Genomic DNA, 22,321 nt, shown 5'->3' on the forward strand with positions numbered 1-22,321 from the left:
GTCATTATTCCCCTCTTTTATTAGGTAACTAGAGCCGTTTAAGTTTCCCCAATATTCTCTAATTTTCCATAACCTTTTATAATTTTTATTATTTAGATTTAGATTTAGGGTGTTTTTAATTAATACTAATTGTGATTAGTGAGGTTGTTAGTGCCACTAGAATTTAAGTTTATGCTAAGATTCTTTTGGCCAAGAACATTTTTCCTAGCCAAAAAATGAAGGGGATACCTCTAAGTTGGTTGTGCACAATAGGATACACCTTAGAAAAGTTGATCAATCACAGTTGCCAAGAGACTTTGCCTATTGATCATCTCTAATCAATCGTCAAAATTCAGCGATGTCGACAATTTGTCTTGCTAACCAATCATCAATATTATTAAAATTTGGCAATGCTTCAGTTTTGAGCTATTGCCTAGAGACATTGATGATTTGTCACTTATCAACATATAATCTCTAAGCCTACAATTTGGTGTGTTGTCAATTCTAATAATTGACTTGACGTCACATTTGTCGTTGGATTCTAACTATACAAGATGTATGAACTAACTCAATAGTAGCCACTAGTCCTTTATGTAAGTTAGCACTATGAGAAAACCAAGTCTCATCATGTGTTTCATGGAGATTGTCACCTTTAGCATCACTTTCTTAGGATGCCTATGTTAATATGGCATGATAACCAATTCCAAATTCCTCTTCCTTATTGTGGGTCTAACAATGATATGTCAATGGCCTCACTTACAATGCTTCAATAGATGAGACCCAAATTGGAACTCATCGTGTTATACATATCTTTTTCCTCTAATGATCATGCATTACACTATCTTATTCAATAAAGACGGCTTTCGCTGCTGTAAGGAACCCATTCCTCCATACTCGGATACAAATTTGTATAACTATAAAATTACATGATGGCAATCAAGTACACGGTAAGCATCGAAGGATGGATATAAGCCTATACCACTCTTTGTTTTCTGGCTTGAATCTGTGGGACCTGAACACATATTTTGGCATGTGAAACAGTCAATGTGTATTATCCGGTTACTTAAACTAAATAGCCAGCAGAAATATATAGACCTATGGCAAGACTAACAACAGCAGTGTGTTGGGAGCTGACTGAATAATAGTATTCGTATGTCACAAAAATATGAACTAGACTTCAAATTTTAAATTGATATGCAGTTTTATGAACTAGATTTCCACGGAAATTTGGTGAGGCTACTTTTAAAAAAGATTATACAATTAACTAGGTGTAATAAGACAAATGAACAAACATGATAATCTCACTGTAGATATAAAAACTCATGATCTTATTAATTTAGTGTTCCTTATGCCAATGAACCATTCTCAGTCAACATGGTTTATAAATTATCAAACATCTAGAAGAAACAACTAGATTAATGCCTATTACCATAGGTTTCAATAGGAACCTTGACCAATTTGACTTATTAGACTACAAATCCAGTTTACTTCGTTTCCCCATTTGCCAAACAGTGGTAATAGGAACTGTACCAAATTTTTTAAAGAACACCATATTTGTCAAACAGTGGTACTAGGAACTGTACCAGTTTTTTTAAAGAATACCTTACAGATGGGGAAACACCTCTACATTTTGCTCAAATTATAGAACCTATGAAAATGAGCCTCCAAGAAAATAAAACAAAAATTCAACTTACGTGCATACACTTCTTGAATAGAACCGCATATACCAAAACTATTCAACATACATATGTGCCTACACTTCTTGAATAATTTCATATGATTGAATCTATTATTCAACATACATGTCAAGTATGCCATGTGCCATACTTTGTAAAAAAATCAGCCATCCATTTCTCCTCTTGCAAATTTGTCTTCAGGATAATAAACAGCAAGAACAGTATTTCCAGCAAATTTCCTTCCATTTAATGCAAGCCTTGCTTTGCTTGAACCTTCAGTGTCAGTATACTCTACAAAAGCCTACAGTGAGAAACCCAAAACTCAGACTCATTTCGTTCAAAAGATCAGGAGAATTTATGGTCTTCAAAACACAAAAAGTTATATAAATAGAGCACCTTGCCAAGACCAGGTACTTTCTCTCCTGTTGGACTTGGACGCGGAATTACAAGACTAGCAATATTTCCTGTGCCAAAATTTGAAAGAATAAGATGACCATACTAAAAATCACATCAACACGATCACAAGCTGTCATAAAAATTCAACATCACATGAAAAAGAAAAGATCAAACAAGCTTCAAGTGATTTAAAGAAAAATAAGATGAACCACATCACTACAGCAGAAAACACCAAAAACTGAGGAAACGCCCTTACCATATTTGCCACACTCATCCTGCACATCCTGGTAGATGTCTTCAAACTCCTTGTCATCCCTTAACTCATCTACAGATACTAGCTGTACAACAAACAGGTATCTAATTCATAAATATCTAATTGTGGAATTTTATTTAAGTCCATTATATGTAGGCAGAATATTCTCACTTGAGTTAAACATAAAACTTTAGTTGGCGATTCCGCAAGCCCACTCCCAGGAACCATTCCTACCCCAAAGGCAGGCATGAACCCAATAGCTGCACTAGATTGCAGGGCAAGTTTCTGCACTTCAAAAGAAAACACAATCATAATCTTACAAGTTCTGTAGACAAAAAAACCATGACAGTATACTGTGCAATTAGGCCCTGCCTGCATGGCTATTTGTTGTTGGGCTTGTAACAAGACATTTTCTTGATCTGGTTTTGGCTGTCCACTACTGCAATTTGAAAGTGATAAGTTCAGTACCTAAGATACGTGGTATATAAACATATTAAAGCATATACATAATATATATAATTAATGAATTTGTTCTATTTTATGTAAAGTCACCCTGCTGTTGCCCGTCGTACTGTTAATGTTTTGTCACCCATCTTCAAACCATTCAATGCAGCACATGCAACATCTGTAACTGCAGGATCCTGTCATGAAGGGAGAATTTTGAAAGAATTCACAAGCCATGGATTGTCATATTTTCACCCAATTAACAAAACAAAAATACGTTTGAAGAAAGATAAATAAGTTTATTACCTGATAAACACAAAATGCATAGCCCTTAGAATTACCAGTTTCTCGATCTTTAACCAGATCGAACCCTCGAAGTGGCCTGCAGAGAGTACGTGAGAAAATAAAGTAAAGAAGACTACACTAAAAGCCATTTATAGACATACCCAAATGATTCCAATAGCTCCTTTATCTGAACCTCAGTCAGATAGTAAGGAAGGCCACCAACGAACACTTTGTCAGGCCCATCGGCACCTCCAGCTATGCTGCTAACAAATTTTGAGAACAAAGTACCAGAATGATTTTTTAAATTTTTAGCCAACACAAACAGTGAACATAACTCGATTTCCAATAAGCAAAAACAAAACTAAAGAACAAAAATCATGGACCAGAAAAATCACTCAATTTATAATACAAAAATAAACGTTCACTTGTTTTGCAAACACCAATGAGCCAAAACGTTTGAGGATAAAAAAACAAATCCTTACCCAGGTGTAAGACCTATTGCGGCAAGATTTAGGTTTGGATTGGGCTGACTTGGACCCAGTGTTGCAGCTAAAGATGGATTATAGTCACTAGGCCGTCGAACTCTAACTGGCATACCCTGAGGCGTAGAAGAACAAATCAAACATTAAATAAGAACAAATGTTTAACAAAATGCAAGACTAATGAAAGCCTACATACCTCGAACATTATGCCATCCAGTGCCATGGCATTGCTTGCTTCTTCCACAGTCCGCATCTCCACAAAAGCAAATTTCTTTTCATGATTGATGTAAACATTGACAACAGCATCACCTATATACAGTAAAGAGATTTTATAAGTATGAAAAACAATCATTAATATAGCCATGATTGAAAACATTTAAATGAAGTACCTGGGGCACTATTCCCTCCAATAACTTGCATCACTTGGCTGAAATATGCAGCTATGGTCTAAAATGCACAATTCAGGTATATTAGTCAAACTAGAAAAGAACATTCATCGATAATAAAATTTTAAATGGATTTTCAGAACCCAAATTAAAGCAAAATAAATAAGATACTTTAGACTGGCATTAGTTGATCAAAATATGACATGGCTTGAATATTCTAACATTTATGATACCAACCTGTTCATTTGCCATGGGAGGCAGACCACCAACATATACACGACGAGCATGCTTCATTGCCTGCAATGATACAAAACCATAACTCCCCCATGGTCAAAAAACAAATCTAAACAGTTTCAAAGCTCATAACTAAAGCCGACTGTAAAACCTAAAATAGAAAAATTTTAAATGACCCAAAGTACAACCTTACTAATTTAAATGTTATATGCCCATCCTAAAATTAAACTTTCATATTCAAGAAATGAATAAAGTCAAATAGATAGAAAGAAACCTGTTGTGTCATAGCTTGCAGTGGCATGCCAGATAGAGCTGCAAGCTGCATATATCACACATTGTGTAAGCATGTATTTGTAATTTGAAATTGAAATGCTCACTTAAAAGTTTGATTGCATTATTACAAACCGGACTTCCTGCAAATGAAAACCCTGGTAAAACACCTGGCAATGCTGGCGTCAGTCCAGGTAGGTGACCTGCAATTCATCATCATAGAGAGCACCAATAAAGGGTTTGGACACTTCATAATATGTTACAAGAGTGCATCGTTGTGTAACAATATTCATTGTCGCATCTCTGAACAAATTCTAGTTCCTCATAATAAAATTTCCTATGTGTATGACACCCGCCATTGGCTGTGATGGCTCATTTTGAAATAAACGAAGAAAATGCATTTGTCACTACCAAAATAGATGCTCAGGAATCAACCCGAAATAGATGGATCATATCTTCAGAACCATGGTAGCCACATCCGTGTAGAGGCAGAAAGCCATGTGACTCAGGATTGCCTTCCGCACTTACAAAACAAAACAACAGCCAAAACAAAACAAGAAAACACCAGAAAAAAGGAGGGATTTCCTCAGTGCCAGTTTTATTAATAAAAAAGGTTTTATACACAGCGTAATGCAGAGTTTGCATTGTCCTTTAACAGATTAATCTAACAGTTTAGCATGTTAAATTCCATAGAATGACAAGTGCAAATATTTTGAGATGATTTCATGCAAATTGGATCTAACCTGGTAATGGCATTCCAGGAAGAGTTGCCACATTGGGGGGCGCCATATCAAAACCGCTAGCACGTTTACTGCATGCACAAACAATGTAGCTTAGAAGCTTGCAAAAGTATTCGGAATGTGTTCAGTTAACTTTGATCTGGAGAGAACATCTAGATGTACAGAAGTTCTATCTTCCGCTAAGGAAAAAAAAATTGCAAAGAGACACCAATAACCACATAACAGAAGTCTTAGATGAGTTGATTATTTCTTCTTACCTAAAAAAACAGTCATAAAATACACAGCTCACAAAAAGCAAGATTAACTTAGATGCAGGAGAATCAAAACATGAAAAATTATAAATTAGGATGACAACTTGATTCTTTTCTCTACAAGGAAATATATAGAAGATTAACCCTCTCAAGGAAATAACCAAAAAATTTGAAGAAATGAAATTATAAATATGCGCTGTACATGCAAGAAACTGAAAAGAACACAAAAAACAGATATAAAATGCTATAGTAAGATATTGAATTGGTATAAATATGTAAACATATGCAAGAAAGTATATGCACACCTTATAATCGTGCAGCACATCTTCAACTTAGAAGATCAAACAATATAACTACCAAAAGAGACACTAAAAAATCCTTAGTTGAGGAGTTTGAAACTGCAATCTGAACTCTCACATTTTAACACCACATATACACAATTAGAAGGATAAATTTTGGCACGTAACATATCTATTCATTAGCAAACCATGAAACATGAATTTTAGTTTATGAGATACGAAGAGCAAGTAGATAAAATCCTTATAGAAAAGGAAACAAAAAAATGAAAAACAAAAAGCAAACAAAAACACAAGCTGCAAGCAAGGGCACCCAAGATTATAAGCGCATCAACTTCATCATGCAAAACCAGGATAAATAATTCTATCATGATGGATGATCTATGGATTTCTGTGACATCCTCAAGAGATTCTGGCATAAGAGACGGAAGAAACTCGGAAATCCATAAAAATACCATGAATAACCATCTCCTTATAACATTCAAAAATCTATACACTGAATTTTCATCCCCATCAGATTTATATTGTTATAAGGATAGAGTCCAATGTTCCATCACGTAGAGAATACAAGTATTTCTTCACTACAATTAGCTCCAATGAGATGTAAGGTAATAAAACATGTAAATTTAAATTAGAATATAGGAATGACTAATTGAGTTCTACTGTAATCTCTCATTGACTTACAGCTGGACCCCTCCATTTTGAATGCTAAAAGCTGAATTTTTTTTATGTTTTTCTCATTTGTCCCTTACTTTAAATGTACAACAAGATTTGCATTTATATACATCAAAAGTCAAATCATAAACTTATATACAGAGACAAAATCGAAGTTTCGGCAAGACAAGATTACCTCTTCTCATCTCGAGATTTGGAACGTGAGCGTGATCGTTTGCGATCTCCTGATCTCCCTCCAGACCTGGAACGGGTTCTATGTCGGTGCCTTCTCTCCCTATCATAATCATAATCATGATGTCGCCTGAGAAAGGAAAAACGTGATACATGCCACCCAAAGTTAGGAGTTGCAAGAGGAATGTTTCTCAAACGAAAAATATGAGGAATTATAAGAAGCATTCTCATATGGAACGTTCTAAGGAATTGCAAGGGGAATCTTTCCGGAGAGAAAAATACTAGGAATGACACGAAAAGACTTTCTTCAAAGGCAAACACTGGAAATTACAACAGGAATGTTTATCAACACGAAACACTATGAGCTAATAAGAAAATGGCTATATGTAACCAAAATGTTAGGATTTAAATCAACAACATTTCTCAAGTGAAAGATTTACCTATCACGCTCACGACTTCTTCCTTCTCTGTCTCTACTGCGTTCTCTATCATTACCCCGTTCCTTCTCTCGACTGTGCTCCCTGTCTTTACTTCGGTGTCTATCACTTCTATGTTCTTTTTCGTGCCTTTCACTTTTGCTTCTACTTCTGCTTGATTCTCTATCTCTGTGTCTATCCCTGTCTCCATGTTCTTTTCTCTCTCTGCTGTCTTTCTCCCTGGGAGAATTCTCTGAGAATTCCTGAAACAAAACCCACATAAATGAAACTTTTTCGAGTATCATAGAATCCTGCAGCTCCAAAATCAGAAACAAGAAAAACTTTTGTTTTGAAACAGACGAAGATCAGAGATAATCATTTACAACATGGATGTCGTACAAAACGCTGTTCATTTCTTATAGATTTAGAAAGGCAAACCAAAGGAAGGGGAGAAGCTGGAGGAAGCCACGAAGAATTTGAAAGGTAAAACGAAAGACAGAAGGAAACCATGAATGTGGAAGGTGAATAAAGAAGCAGAAGGAATCTATGAAAGATCAGGGAATGTAAGCAAAAGGAAGGAGAAAAACAGGCGGACTCTATGAAACCGTTGTAAGAGTTACTAACTGTGGAAAGAAAGCATAGAAGGGAAAGGAAAGGAGGGGATGAAATCTTTCAGGAGGAGGAAGAAGAAGCAAAAAGCAAGCAACGAGAGCACCTGAGAAGAGAGGATCATTTACCTTCTGCTGTTGCTGGGGCGCCACATCGTCGTAAGATTCCAAGTCGTCGTCTTCTGCGTGCTTCGCCATCGCCGTTCACCTCGCCTCAAAACAAAAAGACTGCGTGCGACTCTGTGTGAGAAGAAGCAGAAGCTGTGAAGCAGTAGGAGCAGACGTATTTTACAATAATACCCAAAATGCCCCTATACATATACATAGTATACTATGATATACATATATACATATACATACACACTTATACATATACACATACATACATGTACTGTGTACACATACATATACGTATTATATACATATAAGAATTCCCGAGAATGCCCCTTTGGATCATTTTACATGTGTGTCACTGCTACCGATTTCAATCGAGAACCACGGTACGGTCTCTCCATCCGTAGAATCTACTCGGGCAGCAAGAATTGCACTTGAAGAATGATTATTGGAAATGGAAAGATAACAAAGAGCGTGGATATTTTGCACACATCCGTTATATAGTTGCTCCGTTCATCGCTCTAACTCCCGATCAAATATGGCATCATGTGCAAAATTGTATGGCATGAGTGCCTCACCAAGTCAAGCAACTCATCGTCACTTTCAAATTACATCTGCTTTGTTGGGGAATTATATGGTTGGCCAATTCATCATCACCATGATTCTCAATTATTGTGATATAGGAGCACTCGTACATACATACATATGTGTGTGTCTCTATATGTATACATGTATATATATGCATGTGTGTGTGTGGTGGTTGACCAAGTCATCATACAATGTTTCTCGACTTTATTTGCTCATTGAGCAACTATATTGTTTCAAGCAATTCATCACCCTTGTGTTTCTCAATGGCATGTGCTCCAATATCACCACCATCTTTCTCAATTACATGCAATGTTTTAGAAATTATATGGTTAATTAAACCATCCTCATGCCTTGTGTCCGTATTTACTTCTAGTAAACACTCAATGTGTCATTTTTAGTTACCTACTAAAATCTCACCTTTGATGGAGAAGGCTAGATTGTTAATTGTAAATAGCCTCAAATATATTTGTAACGTAGTTTCCATTTCCATAGGTTACCGTTCACAAGTGTTGTACTTGAAATTTTAGGCAACACGCATGTATATGCTATGTTGTCATACCTAAGTATGCTAGTTTACTCTCATTTGACTTTTATATCAGAAGTGAGATGAATAACCTAAACATGGAGCATGACATAAAAGATAGATATACTAATTGCCTTGGCTCCAAGTACCCAACAATCAATGTCCCATACAATCCTCCACATCCTATGAGTGCAAAAGCATTAAAGCCTAGAGCTAGATCCAAGACAACCCAATTAAGAGTGCTTACATCTCCAACCATGTATAACAGTTACTTGCATGATATATAAAGGTGGTTTTGTCATGCTCCAACCATGTATAACAGTTACTTGTGTGATATATAAAGTCACTTTGTAATTAATAAAGCCATTTTCCCAAGTGAAATGTTGGTGTGCTCAACTGCAAGGCACAAGCTTTTCCATAACACTACCATGTTTATAAAGGATGTTTCAAAACCAAAACAAGGTAACCTATACATCTGTTAAGTAAATGTTTTCACATCATACGCCATGGACCTGTTCTTAGTACTTCATGCTTTGAAGTGTTGTGCCCATTGCATTGCATATTTGTGGAAAAGAAACTACAATGATAGACACATAATCACTATTAGGTGACATACCATACAGAGTTTATTAATTTACAAACAGATGTGTGTATTTCATGTACAAATGAATTGGTACAAAAATTGTGTAGAAGACCTATATGAATAGGCAAAGACAGTTCAATTTTAGCATGACACAAAGCTCTCAACAAGGTTAGAGGATTGCTGATGTCTTATTGGGAAGACGACAATCACATGTACAAAGAGAACGGGAGCCTTCAACCACTCGCTGATTACGACGGATATGAAGATTGATAAAAGGAACCTTCCCTGCTATCTGAAGCGAAAGAAACACTAAGTTGGTCAAATCCATACAAGCATGAAGCACAATAACAATGCTATAATATATTAATGAAGCTTTCCTGCTACGTGAAAGAAAAAGAGAAGCATTAGGTACAGCAACTTCATAAACACCATAACAGTGCTACCATCATAGCACCACATATATTGAGAAACAAAACACAACACAAACATTTCCAAATGAAATACTACTGGATTACCATTCTCCATGTCAAGTCCTCTGGTCCCAATGGTAGGGCTGGATGACTATACTGAAAATGCTTTGAAAACTACACCAAATGAGGAGATGTCATGATTCATTAAGATGAGATAAAGCGCTTGAAAATAATATTGTGAGACCGCATACCATAGCTAGCTGAGATTGCATTTCAGATATCTGAAATGAGCTTATGTTGTGCAAATAGCTTACTAGCCAGCCTGGTTGAAGCGCTTGCAAAGATGACACAAATATGACTATCTGTAACAAAGCCATTGAGTGAGGGACTATACAAAATAACAACCATGATTTCAGTGGTTACTAGTGCTAACCAATGGTATACCTTTCTATAATCTAGCACGCCTTCAAATGGAAGCTCTAGCTCATCACTAACTACCACAGGTATGCATCCACTCACTATAGCATCAAAGAGTCTAGCTGAGGACGGGGTATCTCCAGCTGGGCTAAGGCAAAATTTAGATCTGCAACAATTTGAGACTGTTTCAGAAGAATGCTTTCACCATAACCACATGATATTTTAAAAGTAGATCACACAAGTGTTAGTCAGCCTTTCAAAATAGCGACTTTATAATAAACTATCACATTGGTATCCCATAGACTTAAATTTGTATTCTTATACAACAAAAATGATAAAGAAAGAATAATGATGTTTGGTTGCTGTACAATCATCTTCATTTTCTTTTCATCGTTGCCCTTATGTGGAGGTGAAGAGTTATTCGCTGTAAAAAACTTCACTGGGAACATTCTAGATTCTAAAGTAGATTAAATACATGCCTTTCACAGGATTTCTTTCACAACAAGAAAAGTGATTCTAAAGTGGTGTGATAATACCTGCGCATCCCATGTTGTGCAGCTTCTCTTCCAATATCTCCAGCAGAGCCTTCTTCCAGTATAACATTAGACTCTAATTTCAAGATATTGATAAGCTTGCTACGTATCTTTCCACCCTGCAAACAGAATTTCACATAACTTCTTTTCAACATTTCCATAGAAGACATATTCTACGCCCATGAGCTATATAAATATACAGAACCGTGGAAATGCCAGAGATTGACAAAACAAAACTTGGCATTGTAGTCTCTAGTCCTGTCGGATCCTTTTGCTACCCCTTAAGACATTGCAATCAATTAGTTGCACATTTTGCAGGATGGTACTTCAAGCTTGTTGATATGTTCTTTTCACTGGTTTTCCAAATGGAATGCTTGTATTTAGGCTTCAACCTTACATTCAAGATACTTAGATTAACCTAGAACCACCATTGCAATTTGCACCTAAAATATCATACTGGTAAGAACATCTTCACTTCTTGGCCCATAGCTTTGAGTTTCACACCTCACTACAAACAACTACATGCCACATGATACTACAGTACTAATCAACCAGCTTTGAGTTTCTTCCCATCAGCTAAAGAAATAATTTCTCGTACAGCCAGAGAATCTAGAGAGGAGCAGATATAAACTTGCAGACTTTGCCATGTGGAGAGGGACCGTGAGGAGCACATGTTTGTTGATGCTCTGCATGTGAGGACACCAGAATATATATAATCATATGGTGTCCCAGGGATGATGACAGATTTAAGTGATTCCTCGCAGAGATCCAGAGACACAGAAAGGTTCTTCAACATGCAGGATCATCATAAGGAGTACATCAGCATATGGTCTCTTAGGGGCACTAACAGCACCCCTTGACCCAGGGGCACCCGGGACTTGCCCACACATCCTACAAGTGTTGTACCGGACACCACAATCCATTGAGATATCTGAGAGATCATCAAAGTACCAATTAAGTTTTGAGGGGGGAGAGAGAGAGAGAGAGAGAGACATAACCGAGCTCTAATCTAGAGTTCACCTACAAAGACTTGTTCACAACTCAGCTATGTCATTTTTATCATGATACTCTAGTTTTACTCGACATTGTACTATGTTTTGCTGCATAGACTGAGTTTAGGCTTCCACAGAAATTAATTAAAGTTCTTTCTTTCTTTTTCTTTCTATATAACTCTATCTATCTATCTATCTACCTATCTTTCTCTCTCTCATAGGAGACGTGCAGGTTATATCCACATTATTTTAATTTAACGAGGCCTATTTGATTGTCACTTCAATACCATGTTTTTTATCCCTTTGTCTCACTTTATTCATTTATAGGATAACTTTTAGAGGCAATTAATGGGTTCAATCAGTTAGCAAGAAATGAAAACAGTTATTCGATTATTAGATTCAATGACCACGCACTATACGTTTGACCACATACAGCATTCCTCTTCATTCGTCCACGGAAGAAAAGAAGTGTTGCCCGATGCATCCTATTATTTTCTAGGCAGTTTGTATCACAAACTTCAACATTAGGTACATATGGAAGAATCACATCCTTTTCGAGTGAGACTTCACCTGGTTTGTACCTAGAAAATCAACACCAATATGATAAGCTCAGGTTATTTCAAGATTTCTCCCAAATTTGATGGTATGTTGAATTTACCAGTTTCCAGTCGAATCAAGGTCAGGGAGCAACCAGATAGCATGCTTCATAAACCTACGGTGAGATTTAAAAGACCATGGATGATGAACGGGTAACACATGATCCCTTCCACCAGATCTTTGCCATGCTGGCTGACTCGTGACCCACTTCAATGCCTCCTGTAGAATAGAGTATTATTAATTCATAGATTATGGTGCATTGGATAAAAGATTCTCCGATATGTTAGATTATCCACAAACTCAGAATACTGAGCCCAGCAAACATATATGACCAAGCAAAACTTTCAAACATTTAAAACCGAAAACCAAACGTCATTGTTGTACAAACCCTCAGAAACATTGGACCTAACAAACATATGAATTTCCTTTGAATAATATTCGAGCATCTAAACCGAAATTATTGCCTCATATTTTACAAGAATGTGAGAATAATCGGTCAAACAGCTATTCAATTTCCATCAAAGGATTGAAACAACAAAACACTGAAAAAAACTTGGATCTCCACAAATCATCCCATCTTTTAATGGATTCATGATAATTATCCAAAACCTCACAATAATAGGCTAAGAAAATGTATGAGTTTCCTTCCAAAAATACATCTAAACAAAAATGGGGAATTTTGGTACATCCTGAGATCATTATTCAGCAGCACCTCAGATAAATGGGCCACGAAAATGCATAACTTTCCTTCCATAACAATACATAAAACATCTAAAGCCAAAAGTAGAAGAAACCTTAGCTATCTGTGTATCAAAATTATCCTTCATTATTCTCCAAAGCCTCACAATCTGAATACTATTCATTGTACCAGCAAGCAAGTAAATTGAATCTCCATCAAACGATAATGATTTGAAACAGCTAAAACCAGAACAAAAGTATATTGTCCATTCTAATAGCCAACAAATGCATTGAAATTTCTTCTAATGATAATGATTCAAACATCTAAAACCAGAAAGGAATAAACCTTGGACCTCGGTGTATTAGTCATTCTAACAGAAAGTAGACGCATTGAAGTTCTTTCTAGTGATGATGGTTAAAGATTGCATCTAATCTCTTTCTAATGATCGTGATTCAAACATGTAAACAAAAGAGGCTGGATACGTGCATATCATCCATTCTAACAGCAAACAAATGCAATGATTTTCTTCCAATAATATAGATTCAAGCATCCAAAACTGATAATAATAATAATAAAAACCTTGAAACAGACGCCCACACCCTGTATAGAAGACTCCGCTGTGGCTTTTCAAGCAGAAAGAAGCTGATGGTTGTGAAAAAAGGAATGTAGAATATATCCGCCTCTTCTTCGTCAAATACTTGGACCACAGTCTTTACAAGCCTTTCAGACTCTGGAGCAAGTAGATCAGCCCATAGCCAGTAATCAACTGAATGCTGTGAGCGATGAAACATAGAGAAGATCAATACAAGCAATTTTAATGCACATAAGAAGAAGAATTAGAAACCATTTGAAGAATTTTTAGCAGTAGAAGAAGAAAATAGACCCCAAAGAATGTAAGGATGAAGAAGAAGAATTTGGATCCTGTGTATACTTAGCCACCCTTTAAGAATCACACAGCGCACAAGAAAACAATGATAAAGTCTGTCCACTTATCAGTTCAATCAGCCGTAAGAAGAATACTGTACATTTACCAGCTCAACAAAAAGAAGAAGTGGAAGAAGAAGAAGAAGAAAACGAGGATGTTCATTTTTTATCTGTTCAATAAGAAATATGAAACAGAAGCGGAAGCATATGGGAGAAGAAAGACGAACGAACATTTACCTGCTCAATAAGGCGATGAATGGGGCTTCCATTTGATGTTGCGTTCACTGTGTCTTTCAAAGTCTCATGAAAAAGCCGCAAAAGATCAAACGTGAATTTGCTCGGCATATCATAAACATAAACTCTAAGCCGATTCTCCTTCTTCTCTTTGTAAAGATCGTTCAATTCTCTTCTTCCAACTGCATTATCAAGCTCTTTCGCAGAAACAGAAACAGCAAACAAATCTACTTCTTCCTCATTATCAGACGCGATCTTCCCGTCAATAACCACAGATCTCGATGATGCTGTTTTCTTAAACGAAGATAAATCTTTCCTTTGTTTGTTCAAGAAAGCCTCGAGAGAGGTCACAAACGATCTCTCTATCGAAGGAGGGGGGGAAGCCCTAGACCGCGCAAAAGAGAAGGAAGAGGAGAGGAAGAGGTTAGAGTTGATGGAGGCGAGGAGAGAGGAAGCGGCGAGCAAGACGAAGAAAAGAGAGATGAGAAGAACGAGAAAGATAGGAATGAGGGAGAGGGGCAAGGATTTACTGGTGTGATTACCACAACTGTTTCTGGAGCTGCTTCTGGGCGCCATAGCCAGACAGCAGCAGAAGCAGCAGTAACAGGAACAGGAACAGTAGCAGTAACAGTTGCAGCTCAAGCTCAAGCTCAAGCTTCACTCTTCTTCTTCTTCTTCTTCTTCTTCTTCTTCTTTCTTCTTCGTCTCTGTGTGTCTGAGAGTGTCAGTGTCGGTGTGAAATGTGAATTATTTTGGGTCTCGTTTCACACTGTGCCTCAGAATCTAGCAATCGGGCGGTTTCACACTGGGCCTGTGTTTGTCCGGACAGGACATCGCACTGTCGCAGGAGCTTCGACTCCCTCCTAGCACACGCACCCACCCAGCCACCCAACCAACCCACCATGTGATGTGTAGATTTTGATTTATGCATCTGTATGTATGTATTGTAATGGATATGTATAACACTCCGAAACACTTGTTTGTGTGTTTGGTTCGGTTTCTAAAGCTCATCCCCTTCTACGAAAAAATGTAAATGCCTTTTGTGACCCTTCCACCATGTCCTTAGTTCTCGTGGAAAAACATGGTTATGGCTATCCAATAACTCGTGGTCTCTTTCGCATCGGCAAATGGGTATTATTCATGTGCTGATGCTTACTAATGCGTGGTTCCCACTTGATCAATCAAAGAGAAATATAACTTCATCGTTTCATTTGCAACATATGGTGGGGAATTAGAAACGATGATCAAAGCATGTATACGCAAAACTAGTGCATCTCTTTTTTAGAGATTTCTGGGAACAAGGTTTGGAGACATCTTTGGGTAGATTCCAAGCATTCCTATCAAGCAACGATTATTTCCTTCAATCAACAAGATTTGAGCGCTTTGGACCATCTAGAATTGCATAAAGTTAGCTTCTTCAAGCAATCCGATAGACAATCTCTGTTGAATTGTCGACTCCTCGAGGATATCCCACTTCAAACTTTTATTTTTTACTTCGAGTGCATGTAAGGACTTTCATGTCAAAATGACGCCTTTTAGAATCCTCTTTATTTTTCATGGGTATTGACCTCATGTTTAGGTTTTACCACTAGTATTATAAGCATTACTAAAAAAAGGATGCTAGTTAGATAAGACCCCTAACTTTTTTGACTCAATAGATAAACCATCTAAGAGGGCAAGCCAAGGAGCAAACCTCTTGACAAGTTTGTTTCATCCCATAGATCCAATGGGTATCACTCCTACTTTGATGTGTCTCCATGTTGTGATAAGCAAGGTCAATATATTCATTTACTAGAAATTCCATATGCTTTACTAACAATAACATCTCTTTTCATAAAAAGGACTTTCAACGGTGATCAAACATCCTTTATATTTGCCAATGCTCATTAAAAGTGTCAATTCAATTACTATGGGCTTTGCCATGATTTTATCATTTGCCAAAGACATCAAAGACGTGGGAGATTATTAACAACTAATTTAGTCGATAACTATTACCAAGTCTTGGTGATGTGTTCATAACCTATTGCTTCAATAAGCTAGGAAAACTATTTAGTATAGTTGGGGAAGTAATTAAAGCATTGCAATGTAACCAATTTGCTAACCATACAACAAACCCTAATTAACACATGAAACTTCACAATCCATACTCTTTGCTATCATACTTGCAAGGTTACTTTAATAATCATGAATTTTACATCTTTTGGCATTAACAATGGCAAACATAACATTATTCCACAGTATGGCAAGCACATAATACTTGGCATTGTTTTGCTGATCTTTGAGTTGTTATGGTTTTCCATTTTATAAATGTTTGCATTAATTTTATTCTTTGTATATAATTATTGGTCAAAGCCTTACAAATAAACATGAGACTGTAGTTTGGTTACTAGAAGTATTTCAAGGATCACAAATGTTAAAGCCCAACAGCTTCACATTTTTTTTAAATCCAAAGAACTATAACTGTACATGTAGCAATCATATACATAAAAACAAATGTTTGACATGTATGATGATGGCTTGGAGAAGAAATCAATAAAAAGATCATACAAGCTTGTAATAATTCACTATCTATTTGACAGATCCAATTTAAAAGATCAGGGTATTTCTTCAAAATTTTGGGTGATTTTTCAACAATTCAAGGGCAAATTACAAACTCGCTGGTTGGAAATGTGATCATCTGTCATTCTTGTTATTCATATGAAGCAGTAATTCATGTAAATAAATATTGTAAGCCATAAATGTAATTATTCACATACGATGCATGAAGGGGCCTAATTTATGCAGCAGTGCAGATCCCACAACAAACAACTTCCGTTGCTAGAATAAAGCATTAGCAGACATGTAAGCACTGCGTCTGTCAAGATAGAACACACCATACTGTTTGCAACAAAAAAACCCATTGGGTAGCTTACTCAATAAGAAATAGGTTACAAGTTTTAAATTTAAAATACTCAAACACCTACACATACAGATAATTGGCAAATATATATATATATATATAGATAGATAGATAGATAGATAGATAGATATGGACATGCATCTCCTTTTTTAAGGCTTTGTGATAAACGTTTATGTGTTAATTTAATCTTCAGCACATCAAGACTATATTTCAGAGAGCAAACCCTTCAGCTCCAAAAATCAACCGCCAAGTTTTGGCCCTGATCCTTCAGCAAAAAAGCACATCCTAGCCAAAACAAGTGTATTGTCTAAATGTATCTGGGCTGGCTAAACATGGTATTCCAATGATTATCTCTCTTTGAAAGGACTGTCTGCCCTGCATTGCCTCAGAGTTTACAACCAAGTTTGGCATCATATAAACCAGCATTATCTGTAACCTTCACATATATTTAGCCAATACCCTTGATACAGATTTAAAATACTCAAGTTACTCATACAATACAACAATTAATCAAGGATATTCTATTGATTGAATCAACCCTGCAAATTATAACGATATAAATTATTTTGACCACCACAAGCTCAGTTTTTGCAACATTGAACTGATCTCACAGAAAACTTGTGACACATTCAGGAACATGTTGCTCTTTTTGAGTTCTTGAGCTCCAGCCTTCCTAAAATGATTGACATGTACAATCCAACAACATGGTAATTGGATGAGTGAATATAGGAATTTTCTAAACTTTTGGAGCCTACACCCTGCAAATTATAACGATATAAATTATTTTGACCACCACAAGCTCAGTTTTTTCAACATTGAACTGATCTCACAGAAAACTTGTGACACATTCAGGAACATGTTGCTCTTTTTGAGTTCTTGAGCTCCAGCCTTCCTAAAATGATTGACATGTACAATCCAACAACATGGTAATTGGATGAGTGAATATAGGAATTTTCTAAACTTTTGGAGCCTACGAAAGCATAGTTAAATAAGACAATATATTATTCATATATTTTGATCTCACATGAGCTGCGGCTCTCTTCACAGACAATCAATTCAACAGTTCACCCTCCTTGGTAATAATGGTCGACTTTGTTTTGATATCAGGATACTTCTTTTCAATCCACAATCCATCATTGGAAATGATAAACTCGTCCTCCGGATCAATTACCTGTACAAAAAACACAAAGCAACCAAAATCAAACGCAAAATATAAATACTTCAGGTTGCAATTTGACTCCTTCACAAAATAATACACCTTCCCTTTATTCACAGCATATACAACTTTACAAAAACAAAGACATGTCCATATTGAAGCTTGGTAAGATAATTAAGGACAGTGCTCAGAAGTTAAATGTGGAAGTGCAAGTAGTTGAGAGAACAAGTCTGACAGGTAAAAGAAGCATAAAAATAAAAATAAAAATACAAGATTAATACATGGCTAGGAATTACAAAAAATACAAATGCCAAATTTGCTGTAGAGGACTTGTACACAAGCTGCAAGGGTTGATGCCAGACAGCTATGCAGCTGTGTCAAGCTCTTTGAAGAAGAGAATAGGTCATGATTTTCCAACTGCTCAGTCTTTAATCACTAATGATGAAACGATATTTCAAAAGTTTGAGAGGTAGACTTCAAATAAAAGGGAATATTCTAGTTTCGAGAGGAAAAAACCAAGCCTGGACTTCAAAAAGGACAATTGGCTATCAGTTTGAACGCACTTCATTGACAATTCTTTGAGAAGATTGGCGAGTCTTGCAAAGTCTTATTTATAAACCATTTTGTATGATAAAAGATACTCTTTCTGAAGGTTTGATATCTATTTCTGTTTTCTCCCATGTTAAGCTTCCACGACAAAAGAGAAGAAGAAGTGAAAGCATTAAAAAGACCAAATGTCCACTATTGATTTAAAAGGAACAAAAAACTGGAATATGTGGCTATTCAGAAATTTCCTGTGGCAGAAATAAAACCCTCAGTACGTTGAACATGAAATACAAGAATGTAAAGTAGCATCTTACCTCAGGTGCAAGGTCTTCGAGGCCTCGAGAAAAGCTATCTCTATAAGCAGAATTCCATTCTTTCCAAAGCTTTTCAATTTTAGTAGCCTGCCCTACAGATGAAATGAAGAAGATATTGAAATAAAATGCTATTCAAAAAGGAAGAGAATAATCTAAAAGAAGAAATTACCAAAGATTTCGGGATGGATATCAGGGACGCCTCTATTTTGTACGATCCTACGACGAGCATTGTAATTGGCACGTCTATTGCGGTTAATGTCAAAATCAGGCATGTTGCTCAAGTCAAAAGAGAAACGAGAAGGCGTTGGGTTCTCATCCTCTACAGAACTCCGAACAGTAAAGAAATTCCCACTTGTTCTTATTCTTCTACTGTCCTTGTCGCTATTTTTTGCAGTGCCAATAATCCTAAATCTTGCAGGAAAGATTGCAGTTTCCATCATCATAGCCATATGCTGTAATACCCAAAATCTTGATATTTGTGAGGAGATTTAACAAAATATGATCCAATACTGCAAAATCAGCAGATGTACAGTTTTTTGTGAATCATGGATAGCAATTAATTAGCTACTCTTTCCACTCAAGGTTAACATGTTTCTTTCGAGCACATCATTATAGAGGTTATTACATTCAAAATAAATATTAAGAATTTATCACTTAAAGCATTTTGGTTCTGTATAAAATCAATATTTGCTGCTTTGATACAACTCGCACCGTAGCTAGGTACTTGATGGAAACATGTTTCTTTCCAATGGTGTGACAGTTTTTGTTTTACAGATTTTTAAGACGTACTAGTATAAAATTATAGTGATATGTCTCAAAGAGATTTCATAAAATCATTTAAAGAATATACGCTAAAGGTCTGGGAATTGGATTTAGCATTAGAGTGCAAAACAACATAATACAGGATTTAGGGTATCATGTATATGTACATAGTATAATGGTATAGTGACACAACTCGAGAATTTATCTTTGAAAATGACAGAATTATGAATTTATGGCACTACATAAATGAACACAGTATAGTGGTACAACAACAAAATCAAGAATCTTTGTCTCTGAAAATTTAGACTTGTACTTACATCAACTTTAAGGTTGTGGATATTGTTCATTTTAAGATAGGTGCAGAATTATGGATAGATTTGGAATCGCAAAAACAACAAGTTGCGGATAGATTTAATTCAAGGAAACGCACGACATTGTAGTTTTAAAGAAGAAGGCTTGCACTATCTAGTTTTTCATGGCCTTTCTGTAGAAACTGTGATCGTTTTTGTAAGTTCTAGAAAAAAAAGCGAACTACCAAAGAAATTAAACTTTAGAGCTAAATACACTTTAATGCAAATAATTTAGCACATGCAAACATTACATGTTTTCCTCAAAAACGTTGAGAATTTCATCATGATGACTCAAGATAACAAACTGCAGAAATTAATTATGATGTTTCTGCTGAAAAATGCGACTTAACTTAATTGATTATTGTTCGAAAAAAATGACAGAATGTAGAAATTAATCGATGATATTTTGGTCGAGAGATTAATTGAAGTTAACCAGTTAGACTTGCTCAAAGATTGCGGGAGGGCAGTTAGTTTTCTTGCCAGAAACAGCTCGTTTGTGGGGAGGGGAAAACGAAGGGACCCGGAGGTGAGAAGGAATACCGTACCTTGAGAGAGGAAGAACGTCTGCGCCAGGAGCTTCGGGAGCGTGAGACAGATAGATGTGTGAGAAGAAGGAACCATGGATGGATGGATGGATGGATGGATGCAGAAACGAGACAGGAATTTGGGGGGTGGGGGGGGGGGGGGGATTTGTCCGGCCGGACAAAGGACCTCCCCGTGTGAAATCAAGTGTCTTTCGAATGGACGGCTCGGATCGTTTGGTCCGTGCTAAATGAAAGGCCGAAGATCTTGATCGTATCGGCATTCGGGGATGGCTCGTTTGCCCCACCGGGCGATGGAACTCCCCGTGTGAAATCACGTGTCTTTCGAATGGACGGCTCGGATCGTTTGGTCCGTGCTAAATGAAAGGCCGAAGATCTTGATCGTATTGGCGTTCGGGGATGGCTCGTTTGCCCCGCCGGGCGATGGAACTCCCCATGGGAAATCAAGTGTGTTTGGAATGGATGGCTCGGATCACTCGGGTCGTGCTAAATGAAAGGCCTGGATCTTGATCGTATCGGCGTTTGGGGATGGCTTGTTTGTCCGCCCGGACCATGGAACTCCCTGTGTGATATCAATGGTAGCAAAACTACAAATCCCCCATGTGTATGTGTAGGTAGACTATGTTCCTTGCCGAGAGGGCCCACTACTACAAACCTCTCCGCCACAATAAGGATCCATGTTCGTGTGGCAGAGGATTTGCTCGCAGCTAGAGATGTAGGATGAGCTTGTGTTCCTTCGCATTGGCTTTGTTGGTTTCCTGTGATGGAAACCCATGGCGTGTCATTGGCTAGATATGTGTGAGCTAACAGTTTCATGCCTGAATTTTTTCCTAAAGAACCCATTATATCCAACGATTGCATCAACATGCACCACACATAATATCAAGCCCATTGTCTTCTTTTTTATACCCCTTCATTCGTGGTTATGTTCAACCCCTTGGGTTGAACTTGTTTGTTGTACGGATTTCACTACTATAGCCTTGCAATTTCATAGAGGATTCAAATATTCACAAACGATACTCTTGTGTTCCCTCTCTTTTTATGTTGCTTGTGGGGGTGATCTCATAAATGTAATGCATACCTTGAACTACCAAAGTCTATGAGGGATTTCCTTTAAGCATTAACAATGTTACATACCCTAAAGTTTCCCTCTAATATATAGATAGATAGATAGACATAAGTATAGCCTATAGGTATATATGGGTTTAGTACAACATTTTAGTTCAATAGTTGTATGAACCATGACCAACAAGGTCTAGTTTAGCATTGTTATAACTTATATATTAGAATCTAGACATGTTGATTTTATTTTGGAAGGTTTTCTTTCATATTTATGTGGTTCTTGCATTATTGGCTGATTTTGTCTTGCTCTAACAATTTTAACACAATGTCTCATCAATAATTTTAACATCTTCACATAGCTTTGGTTGGCATCACATAGACATTAAGGAGTTGGTAGCATTTTCATAGTTTCTCTACCTTACACTAGAGATGATTTAGTAAAATCCTTGTTCACTATTCTCCGTTTTCTATGGAGTAAGACTTGTTGCATCAAGATGAATGATACACACAATAGTACTTCTGCATGGATAGATA

At 36.7% G+C, this 22,321-nt stretch overlaps 3 protein-coding genes across 7 annotated transcripts; all 3 read right to left on the reverse strand.

The window, feature by feature from the left end:
• Positions 1-1,587: 1,587 nt before the first annotated feature.
• LOC147864927 (splicing factor U2af large subunit B-like) lies at positions 1,588-7,795 on the reverse strand. 5 transcript variants are annotated; one of them, XM_087317591.1, is made up of 18 exons: positions 7,692-7,795; positions 6,979-7,217; positions 6,543-6,641; positions 5,149-5,216; positions 4,541-4,608; positions 4,410-4,454; positions 4,139-4,198; positions 3,905-3,962; positions 3,712-3,824; positions 3,516-3,631; positions 3,195-3,293; positions 3,055-3,130; positions 2,857-2,945; positions 2,677-2,743; positions 2,476-2,589; positions 2,308-2,389; positions 2,052-2,119; positions 1,588-1,956 (listed from the first exon to the last, which is right to left on the reverse strand). In XM_087317591.1, the coding sequence occupies exons 1-18, from the start codon at positions 7,758-7,760 to the stop codon at positions 1,819-1,821; spliced, it is 1,668 nt and encodes a 555-aa protein (XP_087173717.1). In that variant the 5' UTR covers positions 7,761-7,795; the 3' UTR covers positions 1,588-1,818. The 5 variants fall into 5 exon arrangements, with proteins under 5 accessions (XP_087173717.1, XP_087173714.1, XP_087173713.1 ...); XM_087317588.1 differs by having other exon boundaries at positions 3,195-3,296; XM_087317587.1 differs by having other exon boundaries at positions 6,543-6,668.
• A 1,423-nt stretch (positions 7,796-9,218) lies between these two features.
• Positions 9,219-14,846, reverse strand: LOC147864928 (Exostosin family protein). The gene is made up of 9 exons (XM_087317592.1): positions 14,160-14,846; positions 13,598-13,771; positions 12,381-12,538; positions 12,156-12,303; positions 10,734-10,849; positions 10,225-10,363; positions 10,032-10,142; positions 9,886-9,954; positions 9,219-9,662 (listed from the first exon to the last, which is right to left on the reverse strand). Exons 1-9 carry the CDS (start codon positions 14,730-14,732, stop codon positions 9,540-9,542), a joined length of 1,611 nt encoding a protein of 536 aa, XP_087173718.1. The 5' UTR covers positions 14,733-14,846; the 3' UTR covers positions 9,219-9,539.
• Positions 14,847-17,197: 2,351 nt separating this feature from the next.
• Positions 17,198-20,826, reverse strand: LOC147864929 (uncharacterized). Its single transcript, XM_087317593.1, has 5 exons — positions 20,729-20,826; positions 19,241-19,523; positions 19,072-19,163; positions 18,080-18,226; positions 17,198-17,340 (listed from the first exon to the last, which is right to left on the reverse strand). Exons 2-4 carry the CDS (start codon positions 19,518-19,520, stop codon positions 18,107-18,109), a joined length of 492 nt encoding a protein of 163 aa, XP_087173719.1. The 5' UTR covers positions 19,521-19,523; positions 20,729-20,826; the 3' UTR covers positions 17,198-17,340; positions 18,080-18,106.
• Between the last annotated feature and the right edge of the window lie 1,495 nt (positions 20,827-22,321).

This window comes from Azolla caroliniana, unplaced genomic scaffold, assembly GCF_043228905.1.
Source record: "Azolla caroliniana isolate FFs.n. ecotype wild unplaced genomic scaffold, voAzoCaro1.0.p SCAF_4, whole genome shotgun sequence".
Classification (NCBI taxonomy): Eukaryota; Viridiplantae; Streptophyta; class Polypodiopsida; order Salviniales; family Salviniaceae; genus Azolla; species Azolla caroliniana.